Below are 21,585 nucleotides of genomic sequence, written 5' to 3'. Positions count from 1 at the left end.
GCATTTTGGGGATGGCCAATACTAAATTCAATCAGATTCATAGCCTACCTCCTGATTTGTTGATATTGAGGCAATGATTCCTTGCAAAGGCTTGGGCTTCAGGGCTCCCTGACCCCTTGGGCCCCAGAGCCTGGGCCCGGTAGGCCCGTTTAGTAATCCATCTCTGAGTGTACCTTGCATAACACTTTGTCAAAGTCTATTTCTATCAGAAAATGATTTGAGTTTTTAGCAATTGATTTTTGATTAGGAAATACAGTCTTCTTACCGTTGCTTGCTGATATGCCTCCGTCAGCTCTTAAAGAGGCCTCACTTTCATCAGATGCTAGCAGAGATGTGTTACACCAAAAAGAGACCATTAAGCTTGGTGATTTGAATTGGGATTGGCTGAATAAAGACTCGAATGATTTTAAATCTAATTGTGATTCAGAAAATCTAACACAAGTTATAAATGCTCCAACCCGCCCAAATACAAAAAAAAAAAAAAAAAACTCAAATAAGTCTGCCTTAAAGCAAAGTCACAATTTTACTTAGACAAGACAACTAGGAATTTACAAAATCATTTCAAAACAAAATCAGCAATCAAGTCCCTGAAATCTAACATCTCGTCTTCTACCTGAACAGATTAATGTAGATTCTAGTCAAATCACAGATAAAAAGAGATAGATTCATCTGCTGGAGTCTTTCTCAGAACAAGCAACACATTTTCCTTTGTAGCCTACCATTCAGCAGGGATGTGGTTCTATCAGCTTTGAAAAAGATAAACTGCAGAAAGCCAGCTGGGCCTGGTGGCCTTGATCCGTCACTCTTGAAACTTTCGGCTGACATTTTTGCTGAGCCCCTAACTTCAATTTTTAATTTGTCCTTGGAGCAAAATCTCCAAGAACAAAAACACCCCTGTTAAAAGTTGGGGATCAGGCTGTGTTGGACAATTATCGGCCATCTCTAAACTTTCAGTGTTGGCTAAAATCTTAACATCTCTGTCAAGAGTGTAGGTATTGGTAGGTCATGCATCTAAGGGTTACATTATGGTGAATAAAAATAATACATAATTAAATGCAGATTTGATTGTGCCTTTTATTTATATAAGACCTATTTAAGTAGGGTATTTTTTCATTTATTTTTAAACAGTGTAGGTTGTCCAATCATCTTTGACCCATCCATGTCCAGCAGTCCACAATGAATACAATTATGATGAAGATTATTCAGATACATTTGTGCCTTTTATTTTATTTGTCTTATATATCTAAGCCCTATTTAAAGAGATGTGTTTGTTTTGTTTTTAAGTTGTCCAGCCATCTCAGAGCCAGCCATGTCCGGCGGTCCACCCCCCATGCCAGCGCCTGTGTGCCTGATTGAGAACACAGACCAGGGCCTGCAGACGGTGGAGTCGGCCCTCAACCTCCTGCGGAGGATCCAGCAGCCCGTGGTGGTGGTGGCCGTGGTGGGGCTCTACCGCACCGGCAAGTCCTACCTCATGAACCGGCTGGCCCAGCAGCAGCCAGGTAAGCTACTGCAAAACACACATGCAAACACACACACACACACACAAATTACACTCACATACATTCACACACACACACACACACACACACACACACACACACACACACATACACACACACACAAAACGTAAGCTACAAGCATACATACACAGTAAAATCTAATAGCTATTCTTACTTAAAATGTTAGTATAACTCAATTTAATGCAATTTAATGTTGAGGTGGAAAAGTAAACATGATCATTTAAATCAAGTAAACTATACTTGAATTGCTGTAGTTTTGCTACACGGTGAAATTAGTCAGTAAACCTTACTTACCTGGTAGTTAACCTTATTTAAAAGAAACACAAAAAACATGCAAACCAATTGCCTTGAAATTGCAGACTAATCTGGAATAGGAATTGCATATTGTACAAACAAATATGCTTTGTGTACATTGTAGTACACTTACAATACTGATCATTTCTATTTTACCTAACTTGGTCATTACAAGTAAAGCATTTTGTGTATATTTCAGCAAAGACGCTATACCTCCATTTCTAGAAAAAAAAAACAGCGATTTTGATGATAACTAGCCACTGGTTAGCTTGAGATTTCTCAGGAACAGAAGCATCTAGAAATAAACTGTTTGTACCCACTGAGAGGGTAAAGTCTCACCTTTCAAACAAGCCATAGTATGTGTCCATAGCTATAAAATAGAATACGCTGCGGCTCTACAAAAATAGTCAACAGTGATCTTGATTGCTGGCACTCTGGGCCAAAGCTTCCGAAAACAATATGGTATTCAAAGTGTTAAACACAACACGTGTATTGAATGACTAATCTGGAATAGCAATTGCAAGCGCAGTCGGTTTGCATCAAAGTCCTTTTAGGCAAGTCCCCCAGTGGCCGTATTGCAACACTTTTTGGGGACTTATCGGGCATTTATTTCGGCAGAAATGCGTGTGCGCAAGGTTCCACGACACCAACCTTGCTCCAGCGGTGAGATCACAACACATGATTGGCACAATGTCTTCACAACACACCACATGATTGGCTCAATGTATTCACAACACACCACATGATAGCAACAGATGCTCGATGAGTGCCCAAAAAGCGTTGCAATATGGCTGCCGAGTGGAGGGACTTGCCTAAAAGGACTTTGTTATAACCAGCTTGATTTTATTTGTTCAAGTAACTGGCTTTGGAATCATCTTCAAATTAATGTTGATGGTTTATGATCATATGAAGGTCAGATAAATGCATGTACCATTCTCACCAGCCATCCGGGCTGTACGCTATGCAGCTGTGTGTTCCGGGTACTGGGAACTCAGGAAACACCAGGGAAAAACTAGGGGGAAAAGTTAGTATGTAAGCAAGTTAGTATGCAAGTAAGTTAATATGTACTGTAAGCAAGTTAGTATTTAAGCAAGTTAGTATGTTAATGAAAAAAAAACACATAGCACCACATTGCCATGACGCCAAAAGGCGTCAGAGTTAGCATGTTAGCAAGCTTCCTGAAGTGCCAACAAGGTTCTTTGTTGAGTTGGCAAGTTTTAAACCAAAACTCTGTAGTGCTGCATTAAGTAGGTAATCTATGTGCACCTTTATCTGTGACACTCTCAGTAACTTCTGGGAAAGTCCTGGGGAAAGGTTACTAGATAAGATTATGGCCTATCCAGTAAAAAATGTGACTGCACTAATGCAGTTGAACTTTGTATTGCACGTCAAGATTGGTACACCCCCTCACACACACACACACTATTGCACGATACCCTCCCAAACACACACACCATAGCCATATACCCCGTCCCTCCCACACACATGTAAAAGTTATGTAAAAGTTAGACAGCTGACGTGTTTGTGTGTGTCCTGTCCACCCAAAGTATATGTCACATACAAACCTGCTCACTCATACAACCTCCCACAGACACTGGGGAAAAAAGAGGAGAGGGCCAAAAATAGTTTGATTGACAACTTGTCTTTGGAAAGACTATGTTGGAGGCTCAGTAGCATGATGTGTGATTTGTGTGCTATAGACTCCTGAGGCCACCCATGTTGGTGTCTTCTCATGAGTTCTAGTTGATCCAGCAGATTTGGTCATCCATTGGGGCAATAGATTGTTTGTGAGTCCAGATAAGTGCTGGGCAAAAAATAGATTTAAATCAAAAATCGAGTTCTTAATTAAAATCAAAATTTTTTTTTTCATGAAAATCGATTTTCTCTTTAAACTCCATCACTGAATTTCATCCAGCCGCTGATCTAGCAAACATAAGCAGGATGTGATGTCAAAAGTAATGGAGCTCATTAGTGAGGTCACCCATAAGCACATATACACTTACATGAAATAAAGGACATCACATCACAGTCACATTAAAAGTGATCATGTAAATTATTTCATTCAGGCTTCGCCCTGGGCAGCACCATTGAGTCGAAGACCAAAGGCATCTGGATGTGGTGTGTGCCTCATCCCATGAAAAAAGGTTGGCAAATTCATGACTTAATTCATTTGTTTTGTTTGTTTGTTCCTGTGTGAGATGGCATCAGTTAGAAGAAAGTTGTATTTGATAACAACTCAGGATACTATTACAGGAGCAAAGCTGCCTTCTAAAAAGCAGGGCCTTAGCTACTTCCTCCATTGTCATTTGCAGCAGAAGGAGTCAGTGAGGTTAGCTGCTACTAGAACAGTGGAGAAAGTGGAGGAATTCTGGGATAGGGCTAGAATTCCTCTGCGCCACTTTCAAGCTATAATAAAGAAGGTTGAAAAATGTTTCACAGAATGGACAGCTTTGAAAAAGAACACCAGAAGAAGGCCAGAAACACAACAGAATAAAGAAATCATGTTGACCTCTGACTATAATGACATTTTTGATGTTGCCCATTGCCATGGACTTTTATTAACTAACTTTAAGTCAATTGAGCTACCTCTAAATATTTGCCAAAACTCATAAAACTTTGCAAAGAATGTTTTTTCAACAAATATAACATGGGGTCAGAGCATAAATAAATCAGGTATATTAGGTACCACCCTAATGTTCTTGTGTGAGGTGTGGTGCTCTAGAAGTTTTAGTGGTGAATCATGTACATTGTTGTCACTATGGTTACCAGGAAGTAGAATGTTGTGACAATGGGGTGAATTCTGTTTTAGGACACACACTGGTGCTGCTAGACACTGAAGGACTTGGTGATGTCGACAAGGTAAGGACAGTTACATTGAGGACAGTGTTGCACTATTTGCATTCTGTAATTTCAAATGTGCACAGGTTATGCAGTGTAGCAAGGGCCTTTCCCACAGAGGCTAACCAACAACCAAGTCTGTGTACACAACATGAGACAGGATACAATAACAATGCACAATTGTCTGCCAGCTGTCGCAAATGCACCACCTGTAACCTCATTAAAATGTCATCTTGACGATCTTGTTTTCACAGGGCGACTCAAAGAGTGACACCTGGGTCTTCTGCCTGGGTGTGCTGCTCAGTAGCACCATGGTCTACAACAGCAGAGGCACCATCGACAACCAGGCCATAGAGAAACTCCAGTATCCTTCCATCTCACACACAGCTAGCACCCACACACACACACACACACACACACACAATCATTAAAGCTAAATAAATTCATTAAAGTTACTACAGCTACTTGTCCTCAGCCAATCACAGCTACGTGATGGAGCTGACCGAACGTATCCAGGTAAAGTCCGGAGGGGCCAGTGAACAGGACGACGATGAGATGCCGGAGGAGTGCGAGTTTGTCCGCTTCTTCCCTGACTTTGTGTGGGCTGTTCGGGACTTCACTCTGGAGAGGAAGATTGATGGTCATGATGTGAGCGAGGACGAATACCTGGACTTTGCCCTGCAGCTTAAGAAAGGTCTGTTGTTGAATGACAGAATTTACCTTATTTTTGTTGACAAAAGGAATTACAATTACTAGTGCAGTGCCCGTTCAAACATTCCTGTAGAAAACCCGTTGCCAAATTGCATTACCACAGCAATGCCTGCTTTAATTATAGGATGATAGGGAAAAACATCATTCCATCATTCCAGCTAAACATACAATAAAAATATAATTCAATATTATAATATACAACAAGTATTAATGTGCAGTAAGCAGAAAATAGGCATGGCTACACGTGACATTTCTACAGATCAGAATGACACAAGCCTAACAGCTGTTTTGAGTTAAAGCTATATTATTGTTAAGCTTATTGAATAATTTCTTGATATATTGAAGACAAACCCTTTTGTGGAATGATGAATCATCGTTTGAAATTTGCAACAATGTGTAGGCTAGCCTAGGCCTGCCTATAAGTGACATTACTGTACACTCTGTCTGCCACTCGTTGTCTGCAGCTGATCGAAATGGCATAAGCCTAAAGCTTTGATGTAAGGCTGTATGGTTAGCCTAGAATAGCTTAAATATATAGTATATAGTGAAACATATAAGTTTATAAGTAATTAGTGAAACACACAGTGAGGTGAAGCACACACTAATCCCGGCGCAGTGAGCTGCCTGCAACAACAGCGTTGCAGTGAGGGGTTGCCTTGGGGAGCAGTGCCTTGCTCAAGGGCACTTCAGCCGTTGGTCGGGGTTCGAAACGGCAACCCTCCGGTTACAAGTCCGAATGGACAATGGAACAATTCCAGACCGAACTTCCCAACTGAGCTTCCAGGCTAATTATTTTCAGGTGCAGCATGTTGTTTCACCTAGCCATACACTTCCTGAGTTAGTTTGAAATTATATATAGAATTATATAGCACACTATTTAAATGTAAAGCTTACATTTTAAACAAGTTGAGAGTAATTAGCTTCAGTTTCAGTCTGGATCTCAATCTGGATCTGGATCCACAGGTTGGAATCGTAAGGTGGTGACCTACAACCTCCCGAGGCAGTGCATCAGGAACTTCTTCCCGACCCGGAAGTGCTTCACCTTCCCGTTCCCAACGGAACCGAAGAATATGAAGCGCCTGGACTCCATGGCTGAGGCTGACCTGGACCCGGACTTCCTGAAAGTGGCGGACCGTTTCTGCAGCTACATATTTGCGGAGTGCCGTGTGAAGACTGTGAAGGGAGGTCATAGGGTCACCGGCAGCCGTGAGTCACAGAGTCCTTCTTTGTATTTTATGGAAGCCTGTTTTAATCAGATGAAAAATTTACTGACAGCCCGGCCATGTGTAAACACAAAGCAGGCTTGTTTGACTTGATGCAGATCTGACTTGATGTGATGCATGCTGGGTTGAACACAATGCATACTGCATTATGCAGTCAGGCCTAAAAGCGTTCATGGGCATCGGAAAACCCTTTTTCCCAGTGAAAACATCAACATTCCGCATGATTCACCTCACGTAATGTGTGAGTCAGAGGTCGGAAACTGGGGCTAGATTTTGCTAACAGAGTTGCCCAGTTAGGGGCTCGTCATCATCATAGATATTAGAAAGCTAGATACCGCATTGTCTGCCGAGTTCTATTAGGTAGCATCGTAAACCCAGCCGCCATATTGCTGGGGGCAACACTTTACTGTCTATGGGCAACACTTGCCAGCAATCAGAGACACCTCTCTGATTTCCAGTCAGGGTCACATGTTCCTTCATTGGCCTCCAGTGATTGTTGCCGCCACCAAGATGGCGTTGCTATTTACGTACGTTCTGGAGCCCAATGCGGTATCTAGCTTTCTAATATCTTTGTCGTCATCCCTTTTGTACGGAGCCTGGGAAGGGTCATGTTGGTAAATATTTTTAGACCACACTATTGCGTTCCCTCGCAATAGTTTTGCGTTCCCACTCAATACCTTTTTGAGTTCCTCAGGATCATTTTTGTTCTGTTGCTTTGCAGTTTCAACTTGGGCTCCATACATTTCAGTCCCCATTCACGCAGCGCTGTCAGCACGTTAGTTCATGGTCAGTGTCATATCAGAGCGCACAGTGAGTGAGTGGGATCTAGTGGGGGGAGATGTGGGGAGAGGGTAGGCTAACTCAATGCACACACACACACACACACACACACAGCAGACGGCAACAGCTGTGAGGCTCCTTATGAACTGGCATAACTATAGTTGCCAGCCTCACACAGTAACATTAAAGTGAGGATTTTAAAGTATCGTTTGTCCAATTCGACATGGGATGTGGCATGGCTCACTGAGGAAGCAGCAGCATAGAGTTATTGTGAGGGAACACAAATTATTGCGAGGGAACTCAAAAGTTATTGCGAGGGAATGCAAAAAGTATTGCGAGGGAACGCAAAAGTATTGCGAGTGAACGCAAAGGTATTTCATGGGAACGCAAAACTATTGCGAAGGAACGCAATAGTGCGGTCTAAAAATATTTACCAACGTGACCTAAAAATATTTACCAATGTGACCCTTCCCGGGCTCCGTACTTTTGTTGTCACGTTGTAGTTCAGTGCATGTGGCCTTTCATGTCCAACATTTTTAATGTGAACTTGGGAATTTGCCATTTTTGTCACTTGAAAGCTGCATATCTTTCTTTCACAAGCGTCTTACACTAGCCTATATTTAAAGCAAATAAAGTTGTTTATTTAGGATTAGTGAGGATATATTTAAACCTTTGTTGTGGCATTAGTATTTGTCACACATTCCGACGGTAAAGCACATGAACACTAGCTGTGGGAAAAACAAAGTAATCACTGGGGCAGTCCTTGGCATTCCCAGGTGTCATGAATGCACCAGGTCTGTCCGGGATAAGCTGCCGTCTGTGGTAGCTCCACCCGGCTAGCCTCTGAAGTTTACATTGACGTAGAAAGTCAGCCAAAGTCAGACGCAGTTCATCTCGAACAAGCCTACTAACGCATTCTCGCCACCTACTGGTGAATTTATAGAACACAAAAATCCTGGATTGCACACCCCATAGCCTTCTTTTGATTTACTATGGCCGCCGTGTGAATGAGGCAAATTCTAGCCTTCTGTAAAACACCAGGCTAACTAGGCCCAATTGCTAATCAGAATCAATTTGGATTATTCATCTCTGCCATTTGGTATCTGTCTTATACGAGGAGCACTTTCTCCAACAAGGTAATGCCTATTAATACCATATTAACTGCCCCCGTGTGTTAACTGCATAGCTGCAGAAATTTAGCAAAATCAGTGTATAAGCCGGGTCTAATAGTAGGTAAATTACAGTATGTGAAAGCAATTTTCTAGCTTCACTTATACGCTGGATATATTCATTGGATTTGAGATCTAGCTTGAGTGACCACTGCCCCTTGCCTTTCGCTCATGGTCTGTACAGGTCAGCCATCTAGTGAAGATATATCTACAGTATTTACACTCAAAGCTTAAAGGTTGTATCAGTGATTGTGGGTGATGTCACTTCTGTTAATGTTCAAACAAAACAGACAGCCAGCTCGCTACTCCCTCCCCCTCCCTCCCTTGCTATTCAAACACTCCTAAACATGCATCTCGTCGTGATTGGTTGGAACACTATATTTAGTTTTGAGTGGTTGGTAGAACCAATTGTTTTAGTGTACAGATTTCGGGGCCTAGGCTGCCTACAGAGACACATTTTTTGACGGCCTGCTTATGGGGTGGACAGCTACCGAACTGTGAAGAAAAGAGATGAATGTGATCATTTATGTTTGGGCCTGCAATCACTGATACAACCTTTAAAATGTTATGATCATACTAATGTTTACAATAATGTAAAATCAATTGAATGGTTGTTATGTAATTTAATGGTTGGTTATGTAATTGAATGATTTGTTCATTGTATGTAGGGTTCAGCCATCTTGTGAAGATCTATGTGGACACCATCAACAGTGGCGATGTTCCCTGTCTGGAGAATGCAGTGGTTGCCATGGCCGAGATCGAGAACCAGTCGGCTGTGAATAAGGGCTTCCGGCTCTATGAGCAGGGCATGGAGAACCTGAAGAAGAACTTCCCCGTTGATCTCGAACCACTCTCGGCGGAACACCAACGCCTTTCTGCCATGGCAACGCAGGAGTTCTTGAAACTTTCCTTCAAGGACACAGAGGGGAAGTACATGACACAGCTGCAAGTGAGTTTTTTTTTATCAATCTGCAAAGAAGAGTGTTGTAGGCCTGGTCTAGTGTTTTGTTTGTTTGTTTGCGTATGTATTTATTTTGTTTATTTTTCTTGTTTGGTTATTTGTCTGCTACATTCACATATCTTATTTTTTTCTGTCATTTATTCATTTGTTTATTTATTTATTCATTCAGGAATTGTATTAAAAGACTTACAGTGGTATATAGATACAGTATACCATTTCCATCAATATGTGCTCCTGGCTATAGAACCCATTCTCCTTACAAACTCTATTGTTCAGTTGGAATGGTGTGCTGAGGCCATTTAAATTTCAATATCTTATATGTCCAATCTTTTCTGCTCACTCAGGATCTCATTTACCTTGCAAGCAGTGACACATTCTAATGCTGTAGAATGAGTTTATCCCACTTTTGATTTCAAAACAATGCATTTCAGCTACACGTGGCACAGATTTGTGGATAATGAAGTTTGTTTTGGGCTACATTCATTGCCCAAAGTTGTCAAAAGACCTTATTACCCCATCTACTGCTGGTTGTTTGTTTGACAGTTTTTACTCTTTCGTTTTTAAAGAAGCCCTATGCAGGTCTGGTTATTTCTTTGCTGTTTCTGGGTTTTCGCCTGATTTGGGCTCGCATTTTTCACAATTAGCTCCCCCTGGAAGCAAGTGACTGCTACGCTAAACCCCCACTAGCTAGCGAGCTAGCCATCAAGAAACCAAGCTAAACAGATACAGGGCTCAATAAAACGGTCAAGCAAACACATTGTTCAAGAGACTATCAAATCACATTACAAAAACGAAGTTCACCCAAGGCTAGGCTACTTACAATTTCAACATCAACAAAGCCAAGTCGGAGTCCGTTTTGCAGTCTTCTTAGAAACTACATTCTGACTACATTTTCGAGGCGCGATGGATACTTCCGCTGAGTTACATCCGGATGTGTTCGGACCGCGACCAGAAAGTTGCATATTCGTTTTTTTCCATGGAGAAGCACTAGGGGGAGACGAAGCACCCACCAAACGACCCAAAAAGTGTTGTAGAATCATCAGAACGATTCTCAACCTGCATAATTAAGGTCATTTTTGCTAAAATTGTTGCATAGGGCTTCTTTAAAATCTAGCACGGAATTAAAGACTTACTAATCTGATCATTGATGTAACCAGTGATGGCGTCTGCCGATAATAATACATAACATTTGCCGAATATCTAAACACTACCATCATTTTGTATGCGTTCAATTAGCATTTTTGCATGTTCCGGTTCGTTAGAATGGAGTTTTGGGAATCAAAAAATGATGTCCCCCAATAGTTAATTAACTGCTCACGAGTCCCCGCGTTTATATCTTTTTAATAAAATAATATATAAACATGTATGTTGTCTCTGTGAGGACTTTAGATCTGCTATATCTCTAAAATATGAGTGTTCTAAGGCCTCTGCTACCAGCGAAAAACCTTAAACTACTAAGTGTCTCCCACGCTATGTGTCACATGGCAAGGAGTAGCTTGTTAGCTAACTTTTCCACAACAATCACACTGTTAAATAAAGTTAACATGTCAATTACAGGTTTGGCAGCCACAATCAGATGGATTATATAAATCAGGGGCCTTATTCACAAAGCCTTTTATCTTACCACTAGGAGTACTCCTAAATCGCACTAAAAGATCTTAGCTAGGAGTTTTCTCTTAAAAGCTATTCACAAAGCCTTTCAGACCTACTCTTAGTAAGGAAAAATGACAACTCCTAAACTAAGAGTGAGTCTTCGTTGCTATGGAAGACGTCATTACTCATGCACGAGCTTGCCTGAAGTGACCACCTTGATTGGCTGATGATTGTAACGCCGGAATGATTCCAAACACCTCCCTTACGATGATGAGTGACAGGTGACAGGTCTGAGAATGCGTGCGCTACACAAGTAGTGCGAAGGATGAAAGATGATGAATAACTGAATAAAAAGGACTAGCCTAAATGAATAAAGAGTAAGGCAAAACAAGTAGCCTAATGAAACATAGGCCTACGGATTAATGCAGTATCTTTGCAACATTATTAAATTAATCTGTCACCATAGGCTATGCCTACGTTTGCAAAGAGGAGAACATTTTAATTTGATTCACAATGAAACATTACATTTAATTTACATGTTAACAATGAGTAGTTTTGGTTGTTGTTGGTGGCGTTATTGCATCCCTTTTATGCCTAGCCTACAATGCAAAATTGTTCCCTCGCGATTGGAAGCTCCTGTTGCCGCATACGCATTTCAAAACATTGCAACGTGAAATGCCACAAAAAGCTGTTTGTGAATAGGTCTTAGTGAGTTAGGAGTCCTCTCGACTTCTTTTAAGCTGTCCCAGACTTAGGTGCTACTTTTAGGTCTAAAATGCTTTGTGAATTACTTTTAGTGAAAAAAAAATAGGAGTGCTAAAGTTAGGAGTGACACGCCCATTATTTTTAGGAGTTGCTCCTAAATTCGCCACTTAGGAGCTACTTTTAGCCTTAAAATTCTTTGTGAATACGGCCCCAGATGTTTTAGGTTAGGCTACATGAGAAGTCAAGGGGAGTGAGTGAAGAGTCATCTGTAACCAGGGATACCTCTCAACCATCCTGCTGGTTGCACTAGGCAAGCAGCACGCTATAGTCCACTTCATTTTTGCTGTAGCATTTTGGTAGCAACATCTTATTTTGTTTTTAAACAAGACTACAGTTTGTGACAAAATAGGAATAGTAAATAGATTTTAACTCATCAAACTGAACGCCGATGTTTTCGACGGCCATTGCTTCACTCAGACCTTATTTGATTCATTTGATTCAAAAATTCATTTTCCCATAGATAATTTTTCTTACGAACCAGGAAGCGTTAACATGCTAACACTAAAAACTGCAAGCTTCTGGGTGACTACCACACTACCAAGAATAATTTGGCCTTTGTTGATAAAACAATGCACAAATGATTATTATTTTGTTCGTGTCACTCAGACTGTTGCCATATTAGGTCTACTGTTGGAACAAAATGCAGAGTTCAGTGATATGTAGGCCTATTTTATTCTTGTATGCTTAAGGCTAAGGGTGTCTTAAAGGGATATTCCACAATTTGGGGAATTACACTCATTTTCCACATCCAGCGTAATAATTAAGGAACACCATGGGCACAATGATATCATGCAGCACCTGAAAAAAGTCATTGTAGGCTAACTTCCAGCAAAAAGGTTGAGCTGCAGCAGACGAAATGGTTAGTGACTGGATTATTACGCCTGAATGAGCATATAGTTCCATGTCAAATCAGCCTAGAAAATCAGCACGTTTAATTTTCTGATGGTCTTATTACACTTTCTAACTTGACAGGAGACCAGTTTTAAATTATTAGTCACTTTTAAACGTGATGCTAGCAGGCAAGATGCTAATGGTCTAATCCAATTCAATGATCTATGCTAGGCTGGAGCTATAAGTGGTATCGCCACACTTAGAGAACAGCTGGATGAACTGGAGAAAGGTAAAATCTGTTTCGGGGAGGTGGAAAATGAGTGCAATTCCGCAAATGGTGGACTATCCCTGCACTGTTAACTCATCAAATTGTATTTATTATTTATTTATATATTTTATTTATTGTCTTACCTCAACAACAGGCTATAGTTTCTCGAAAAGAATCAGATACACATAACTCTATAAAATCTATAAAGTTTATATATATTTTTATGTTGTATTTGGCTGCAGCGTTTGACTGAAATGTAAACTAGTATTATATATTTTTTCATTTCAATATATGATACCCATATTCACACACATTTTTTGCCTAATTGACAACCATGACCATGATAATTGATAATGTAAAATGAATGTGCCCCTTGAGCAAATGATCAAAAAAAATTCTTTCAGAATGCTTTCAACTTTTGAACTGCATTGAATTGCATCAAATTGCATCACATTGAATCATACTGAAACATTTTTATGAACATTTATCTTTTCTTGTATCAAATTGTGCCCATGTATCTAGATAAGTTGGTGTTTTTAAAAAAATACTGTTTTTTTTATTCTGGTTGCTTTTGGTATGTATTCTATTAGTCATGTTGACTGATAGAAAGTGTATGTTGTGGCTCCCACTTCGACAGGAGAAAGTGGGAAAGCTCTATGAACAGCTAATTAATGAGAATGTGGACACCTCTGAGAAGCTGTGCCGGAAGCTTCTCTCTGATCTGTATGCGCCCATGGCTGCCAAAATTCAGCAGGGCATCTATACCAAGCCAGGCGGGTACGAGATCTACTGCCGCGACCGAGACGCCATGGTGGCCAAGTACCGGCAGGATGGCAAGAAGGGCATGAAGGTGAGTGTCATATATACACAGGGCTGGGTAGTAACTGATTACATTTAATCAGGTTACAAAAAGTATTATACAGTCCATCCTACATGATGTGTAATCACATTATAGAATATTACTTATCAGAATCTGAATCAGAGTCTGGTAACACATCTTCTGAATTTGATTATGTGGCGTGATTCCACCTAGCCTAAAAGCCAGCCCGAATTGACCCCCCATCCAGAAAAATTTTAAGATGACAAGCGCCTTAGGGTATGTTCAAGCTAAACGTCTTTTTCTGCCAAAAGAAGTTGTGCAGACCGCTTTTTCAGTTTGAAAAAATATGTCATCTTTTTGTTCCAAAAAGCAGTAGGAAGCGTCTTTTTGCTATAGACAAAGCACCTAATGCTCCCCGTGGTTACAAAATGTCGCGGTAGAGAAAATTGGCATTGGCTAAAGTTGTGAAGTCATCATGACAAACAATTCCCTATGCTCAGACAAAAGATCTTAGAGCAAAGTGCTCTATAATTGGGGTGGGCATATCGATCCAAATATCGATAGTATCGATACAAACATTGGCATTGGTATTGGATCGATACCAGCCTGATGGGATCGATAATTTAATTTGTTAAAAATGCATTGTTCCCTTTTTCACCCAGGGCTAGCCTACAGTCATACAAACACCATTCCTTTCACATCTTGCATGCCCGCTTTGCAATGTTTCGTTGCTGAAATGTTTATAAATTATTAACAGTGGAAATCATAAAATCATTAGTGGTCATGGAAATGTATTCAACTTTAGCATATTGATGTTTTATTTACATCATAAATCATGACACACTATTCTCTCCTACATAAAAGTATATGAACTGCTTTTAGTTACAAATATCAGTAGGCTATTAGTATCGGTATCGGCAATACTTGTCCTATATTTAATTGGTATCGGATCGAAACCAAGTTTTATAGTATCGTACACCACTACTCTATAATCTTTGGCTCAGACTTGTTTTCATGGGAAACCACAGGTCTCGGTAATCTGCTTATGATTGGACAGCTGCAAAAAAAAAAAAAAAACAGCGTGACGTATGGCATTTCTCATGCTACATGAACTTGAATAGCCTATTTCTCAACTTTAAAAACAACTCTGAACTGCAGAAAAAGACGGCCGCGATCACATTTTAAATGAAGCTGAGGACCTTTTTGGAAACACAGTCTACTCCATAGGATTATAATGTAAAGCGGACGCCGGTAGCTGTAAAAGAGGCATAGGGCCCTATCATGACATTCTAAAGTGCATCGTCACTCGTCAAAAGTCTATTCAAATTTAGTAGGATGTCCAGTTCACATTGGGAGGGGTTTCGTTATCAAATGTGGAGCGCATGGCGCAACAAGGTGTTCCTAGGTTTTTTAAGCAGTCATATGGGTGTGTTTGGGGCGTAACATCATTTAAACCAATTCCCTTTAATGGCGCAAAGCGCGATATGTTAAATAAATGCATCGGTATTTTGGCATTCAACGGCGCATTTGAAGGAGGCTGCTTGCGAGACTGTATGGAATAGTCATTCTTAAACCATGCTTTACTAAAACCTAGCATAGCCTTCACGCATTTGCACTCGTCTATTATTTGAACTCATTGGCAAAGTGAAACTAACTTCACCAAGGTGTCAACGAAGACAGTTATATGCAGTTATTTTCACTATTGACTGACAATGGGTTACCATCGAAAACATAGGCTGGAAAAAGCAACACTTACCCTAATATTGCTCAAATGACTGAATAAAACAACATTTATCCTGCAGAGGAGTTGCTTATACAGTATATTGTGACAGTGCATCTTCAGCTGTGCTCCATACCTGTCTATCGCCTCTCCTCTAATCACTTTTAACCGTCATTACCAATTTGCAAATGATGGTGAATAACTACTCATCATGAGATGTACAGTATTTCGTAATATCTTTATTCTAATTATGTTTCCCATTGTAATCTTGCAATTTGTAATGCTTTGCATGGACGTGCGCTGGTGTGCGTTTTATGAATGATAGAAGGATGGTGCGTGCACCTGCCAATATGACTGTTGACAATGCGCTCTTAAAATAACATATAAACAACTCGCCATAGACTTCTGACCAGGTGTACAATAGCGTTTTTTTAGACATTGCACCAGGCCCCTCCCTAGGTTGTTAATTGACACACCCCTGGGCGCATTGTTTAAAAAATAAACGTGCAAAATACCGAATTAAAACGAGTTTTACGCTATGCACTGGTGTGCAAAATACAGCCCTTAGTCTGAATGTACACTTAATCGCGATTTCTTGTTTAACTTTTACAATTATTATTGTCAATATCTTGTAGGCCTAAACCAGATGTGATAGTAGAATCTGATTATCTCGCTTCTCCAGCAGCAGCGATTTCGTTGTGAACAAGTTTAACTCAAGTGCGTTCAGGTGACGTAGATGACTGTTTCACTGTTGGTCATCATCTGGCATTATCATATAATATATGATTCACCCAAATGATTTCCTTGGCCTGAACACATCTTTATTTGAGCATAGAGACTTCTCAATGCAATGACTCCAGAAAGAAGTCCCTGCCCTTACATATTTGTTACGTTCCTGGTTTTCGTAAAATGTGAAGATCAGAAACCGTTGTCAATGGGATCTTTTTCCAGAAATTCAAATTTGTGGTTTTGTCTGTTTGTTTGTTTTGTCCCCAGGGGGAGGTGAAGTTGAAGGAGTTTCTGGAGCAGAATAAGACAGAAGCCAACTCCATCCTGATGGCAGACGAGAGACTCACCGAGGCCGACAAAAAGATGGCTGGTAAGATGTCCACCTCGCCTGGTTAGCACCAGACCTTATCTCAATTGAAATTGAGATTGGGTCTGGACAAGGTTCATTCACCTCCCTTTTCCAAGGGAACCAACTGACATCATTCAAATGGCCTCTGGACGGAATAGACCTAAAATCAATCAGAGCAATGAAAGAGACAACATATGCAGAGCAATGGGAAGAAAAAAATCACGACAAATGGGTGTTTTTCAAAAACTGCTGTGATGTCATCATGTTAAGCCTGCCTAGACCAGGGATGGGCAACTGGCGACCCGTGGTAGCATGCGGCCCTCGTTCAGACTCCGTACAAGCCTCAGATCAATTTTGAAATGTCATTAAAATGTTGGTTTCGTTTCACATGGTTTTTACCACATCCTTATTGTAATGATATGATAGGGGCACTTCCTATATAAAAAGTTCAGCGAAAATGAGATACAGAGAGCTATGATCGGTTTATAAAGAAAATTGTACCTTTCAGGCAAGATGGGAAACAGCTGATCTTATCACTGAGAGTAAACGAGAGTGGGTCTGGGGAAGATTAGTTCACAGCCCATTTCCAAAGGGCACTCCCAAACCGACGCCGAACAAAATGTCTCCAGACGCAATAGGAGAAGTCAAAAATCAATCAGAGCAACGAAAGAGACACAATTTACTGTCTGGTTGTAGGGAGAACCAGAGCCGTATAGGCTCTGTGGAGAACCAGGAATAATTAAACACTTTTAATTAAACGTAGGCTAATTTACAAAGACATTGTACCAGACGGAAAGCTAATATTTTGTCACTAGCAACCTACATCTGCCCTCTGTCAAACACAATAGCGTTTTCAGCTCTGAACAAAACCGTTATGATATGGTATGATGAGACTTGAAAGCAATAATTGTTTCAAGGCAAACACTGAAGTGTATCTTAATGCAGCTAGTGGTCTGTAAATCATTTTCTTCCCATAAAAACTCTCAATGTTGCAATGTGTTCAGGCTAGCCTAGGCCTATTCATTTTTTGAGCATTCTGAGTTTCTGGGTGAAACGTTGTAGCCTTACAGTGTGGCCAGACAGACTTTCAGAGCAAATCTCAAATTTGCCGGAAGTTCGTCTGGGTTTTTCCCAGGCTAGTGTTTAGTAGGCTATGCTTAGAAACAAAATCACCCTTGAAAGATTTCAACTTACCTCGCCACTACAACACCATGCACAACAACAACTAAAATTAGGCTACACAAGAGCTGCTACAGCCACTGTATAGGACTATAGGAAGGAATGAAAAGAGTGCCATGAAATTGCAAAGATGTGTTGGCTAAATGTAAGCCTAACAACATTTATATTTATCGTTTGATTATGGGCAATTCCACGAAAAATTAACTTTTTGTCACATCCATAACGCCAGTGAAATGCCTTGGCATTTGTATGATGTGAATGATAACATTAATGTTTTGTGCATTTTTACATTATATGAAAATGGATGTTCCATGTAAGGTTTGTCATTCTCAGGAAATGCTCTAATTAGTGGGTTTGATCCAGCAAGCCCACTATTGTTCTTCTTAAGTTTACTTTATTTATTAGTGGGTTTGATCCAGCAAGCCCACTATTGTTCTTCTTAAGTTTACTTTATTTATTAGTGGGTTTGATCCAGCAAGCCCACTATTGTTCTTCTTAAGTTTACTTTATTTATTAGTGGGTTTGATCCAGCAAGACCACAGCATGGCGAAGCCATGCTGTGGGCTTGCGGAGCAAGCCCACTATTGTTCTTCTTAAGTTTACTTTATTTATTTATTTATTATTCCTTTTCACCCACTTTTTGGCCGAACTACTGCTCCTAGACCGTTTGAGCTATCGACGCAGTTCGAACTCCAAAAATTCAGGCCCGAACCGGTGTAACTTGCTTGTTAATTTCGTGTCGCTGGCCCTTGTCGTTTTCGCGGTATTCCCGTTTTTCTGCGTTTTTTGGGCCCATTGAAATGAATGGCGGAATGTTCAGAATTCAAATTTCGATTGTGACATCACAGCTCTAATTGCTTAAGCTTGCACCTGGAAGAGTTCTAAGCCACCTGGCAGAGCTCTAATGGGCTGGGCTGGGCTGTCTGTGTATATGAAGGTGTGTGCATGTAACTTTTGACCCGTATGTCCGATTTTCATAAATGAGGTACCGTTGGAATCCTTGGATGAGGCCGAGTTCCATGCCCCTGATCAAACCCACTCTTGCAGTTCCTCGGAACCGCAATTCTAGTTTATTTATTATTCCTTTTCACCCACTTTTTGGCCGAACTACTGCTCCTAGACCGTTTGAGCTATCGACGCGGTTCGAACTCCAAAAATTCAGGCCCGAACCGGTGTAACTTGCTTGTTGATTTCGTGTCGCTGGCCCTTGTCGTTTTTGCGGTATTCCCGTTTTTCGGCGTTTTTGGGCCCCATTGAAATGAACGACGGAATGCTGGGGCTTTATGACATCACAGCACCTCATTACTTGCACCTGGTAGAGCTCTGCTGCTAGAGTTGATTACTTGCACCTGGCAGAGTTCTAAGCCATCTGGCAATGTCTAATGGGCTGGGCTGGGCTGTCTGTGTATATGAAGGTGTGTGCATGTAACTTTTGACCAGTATGTCCGATTTTCATGAATGAGGTACCGTTGGAATCCTTGAATGAAGCCCAGTTCAATGCCTTGCCAGCACTAAGTGTAAAGGTCATGTAAGCCAAACCATGTTCATATAGGTCATTAAAAAAAATAAATAAAGTATTTCACCAATCCATTCAGCCCAGTCCTATACCCAGCTAGCTCCATTTCCATTTGAACTTAGTCATGTGTATAGTTGTATAGATTATTACATTGAGAAACACACTTTCATACAGATATCATGCATATCCATGCAGCATTACTAATCAAGTTACTCATCGTTGCCCAGCAAGAAGTCCACAATCAATTCAATTGTCTTGCCACGATCTGTGGAGCTTACAGACAACGTTATATTACTATAGGTTCTGTATGCTATTTAAAGCCGACCTAACGCTGAGTCCCTTCTAGACGGTGTGTTGCAATGCATTCTGGGTGCTGTGCTGTGATTCGACGGCTCGTCACCTGACCCACCAAACAACAACTCTCTGGGATGTGGCAAATATCGCGTAAAAACCTTGTTGCCGGAACAACAGGGAAAAGGCAACAGGATAGCAGCACGAAAGATACACAGGATACACACGGAATTTTGATGGACGTCCTTATCAGTCTATGGTCTAACTTATAAACGTGTCGGGTCAACGTCAACGATAAGTAAGTTAGGCTAACGTAAACGTTAGCTATTTGCTGTTGTCATATGCTAGTGCTATATGCTTTAGGCTACGTGATGGCCATTTATCACACTAATTTTAGGTACTACTTTTACGAGGTCTGTAGTTCTGTCAAAATGTATCTTATCGTTGAACAGACTACAAGGTTATCTTCCTTAGACTTCGTAGATGTAGTTACTACAATTTGGAAGCGAATTTCGAAGTGTAAATATGGTTTTAGTGTGTAAACAGACCAACCGCGATTTTGCAATGAAGTCAATGGAGCCTTTTATGTAGGGCTTCTAGGCTACTTTCACGAAGTCTGTAGTTCTGTCAAAATGTATCTTATCTATGAACAGACTACATGATTATCTTCCTTAGACTTCGTAGATGTAGTTACTACAATTTGGAAGCGAATTTCGAAGTGTAAATATGGTTTTAGTGTGTAAACAGACCAACCGCGATTTTGCAATGAAGTCAATGGAGCCTTTTATGTAGGGCTTCTAGGCTACTTTCACGAAGTCTGTAGTTCTGTCAAAATGTATCTTATCTATGAACAGACTACATGATTATCTTCCTTAGACTTCGTAGGTGTAGTTACTACAATTTGGAAGCGAACTTCGAAGTGTAAATATGGTTTTAGTGTGTAAACAGACCAACCGCGATTTTGCAATGAAGTTAATGGAGCCTTTTATGTAGGGCTACTAGGCTACTTTCACGAAGTCTGTAGTTCTGTCAAAATGTATCTTAACCATGTAGTATGTTTATAGATATCTTCCTTAGACTTCGTAGATGTAGTTACTACAATTTGGAAGCGAATTTCGAAGTGCAAATATGGTTTAAATGTGTAAACAAGACGCCTGATGTTTAATGTTAATGAATGGGCACAGTATTATTGTGTACAGTAATGGGCTATCAGTAGTATGTAAACAGTTCATGTGTTATGTGATCTACATAAACTAGTAAACAACATACATGTTAAAAGCTGGTATTGTGTTTCCTGAATTCTTACATTCAGGCATTCAAATGAAATGTAATTAAATAGCATATCAATCATGCAACAATGCAAAAACAATGAAACTAGTGTAGGCCTAATTATATTTTACATTAGTAAAGCAGTACTCTGATGTGCATGCTTTCACAAACTTTTGTGAACAATCTTAGCACTTTAAACATTGACTGTTTTGAAGTGCATGTATAGCAATATAGTATAAAAATAATAATAATTGTGATGATATTACAATTTGATGGGGGGTGGGAGGAGGGGGTGGGTTCATGTAGGTGGGCCCTATGACCCCAAAGTATGCCTTGACTGGGCCTCAGGTCAAAGAAGTTTGAGAAAGGCTGATGTAGACGACAAAGCAGCAAGGAGGCGTCGTGTGATCATTTAAACAAGTTTTATGACAAGGTCGATGAGGGTGGGAAAAATCGTACATTTCTGTGCAAACTTTGCCCGCACTTCAGTCACATTGTCTTTTAAGAAAATGCAGTCCATTTTTCGGTTTCAGCAGTCAACAACCTTGACTATTTGAAGATACTAATCTATTGTGTACAGTAATGGGCTATCAGTAGTATGTAAACAGTTCATGTGTTATGTGATTTACATAAACTAGTAAACAACATAAATGTTAAAAGCTGGTATTGTGTTTCCTGAATTCTTACATTCAGGCATTCAAATGAAATGTAATTAAATAGCATATCAATCATGCAACAATGCAAAAACAATGAAAC

The 21,585-nt window shown here is 40.4% G+C and overlaps 1 protein-coding gene across 1 annotated transcript in view; it reads left to right on the top strand.

Moving 5' to 3' along the window:
• Nucleotides 1-1,309: 1,309 nt before the first annotated feature.
• The window catches only part of LOC143101737 (guanylate-binding protein 1-like), a 30,230-nt gene continuing 9,954 nt past the window's right edge, over nt 1,310-21,585 (top strand). The window contains exons 1-9 of the mRNA XM_076265317.1: nt 1,310-1,502; nt 3,884-3,961; nt 4,627-4,676; nt 4,910-5,019; nt 5,141-5,349; nt 6,330-6,572; nt 9,207-9,487; nt 13,594-13,806; nt 16,493-16,595. Coding sequence (XP_076121432.1) covers nt 1,310-1,502; nt 3,884-3,961; nt 4,627-4,676; nt 4,910-5,019; nt 5,141-5,349; nt 6,330-6,572; nt 9,207-9,487; nt 13,594-13,806; nt 16,493-16,595 — 1,480 coding nt within the window. The remainder of the gene's footprint in view (nt 1,503-3,883; nt 3,962-4,626; nt 4,677-4,909; nt 5,020-5,140; nt 5,350-6,329; nt 6,573-9,206; nt 9,488-13,593; nt 13,807-16,492; nt 16,596-21,585) is intronic.

The sequence above is a fragment of the Alosa pseudoharengus genome, unplaced genomic scaffold (genome assembly GCF_046254945.1).
Source record: "Alosa pseudoharengus isolate Yale_2024_CS ecotype anadromous, Long Island Sound unplaced genomic scaffold, YU_APseudo_1.1 YU_APseudo_1.1_scf_1, whole genome shotgun sequence".
Taxonomy (NCBI): Eukaryota; Metazoa; Chordata; class Actinopteri; order Clupeiformes; family Clupeidae; genus Alosa; species Alosa pseudoharengus.
Note: the sequence above shows the minus strand (reverse complement) of the source record. Positions and strands in the feature narration are given on the sequence as shown.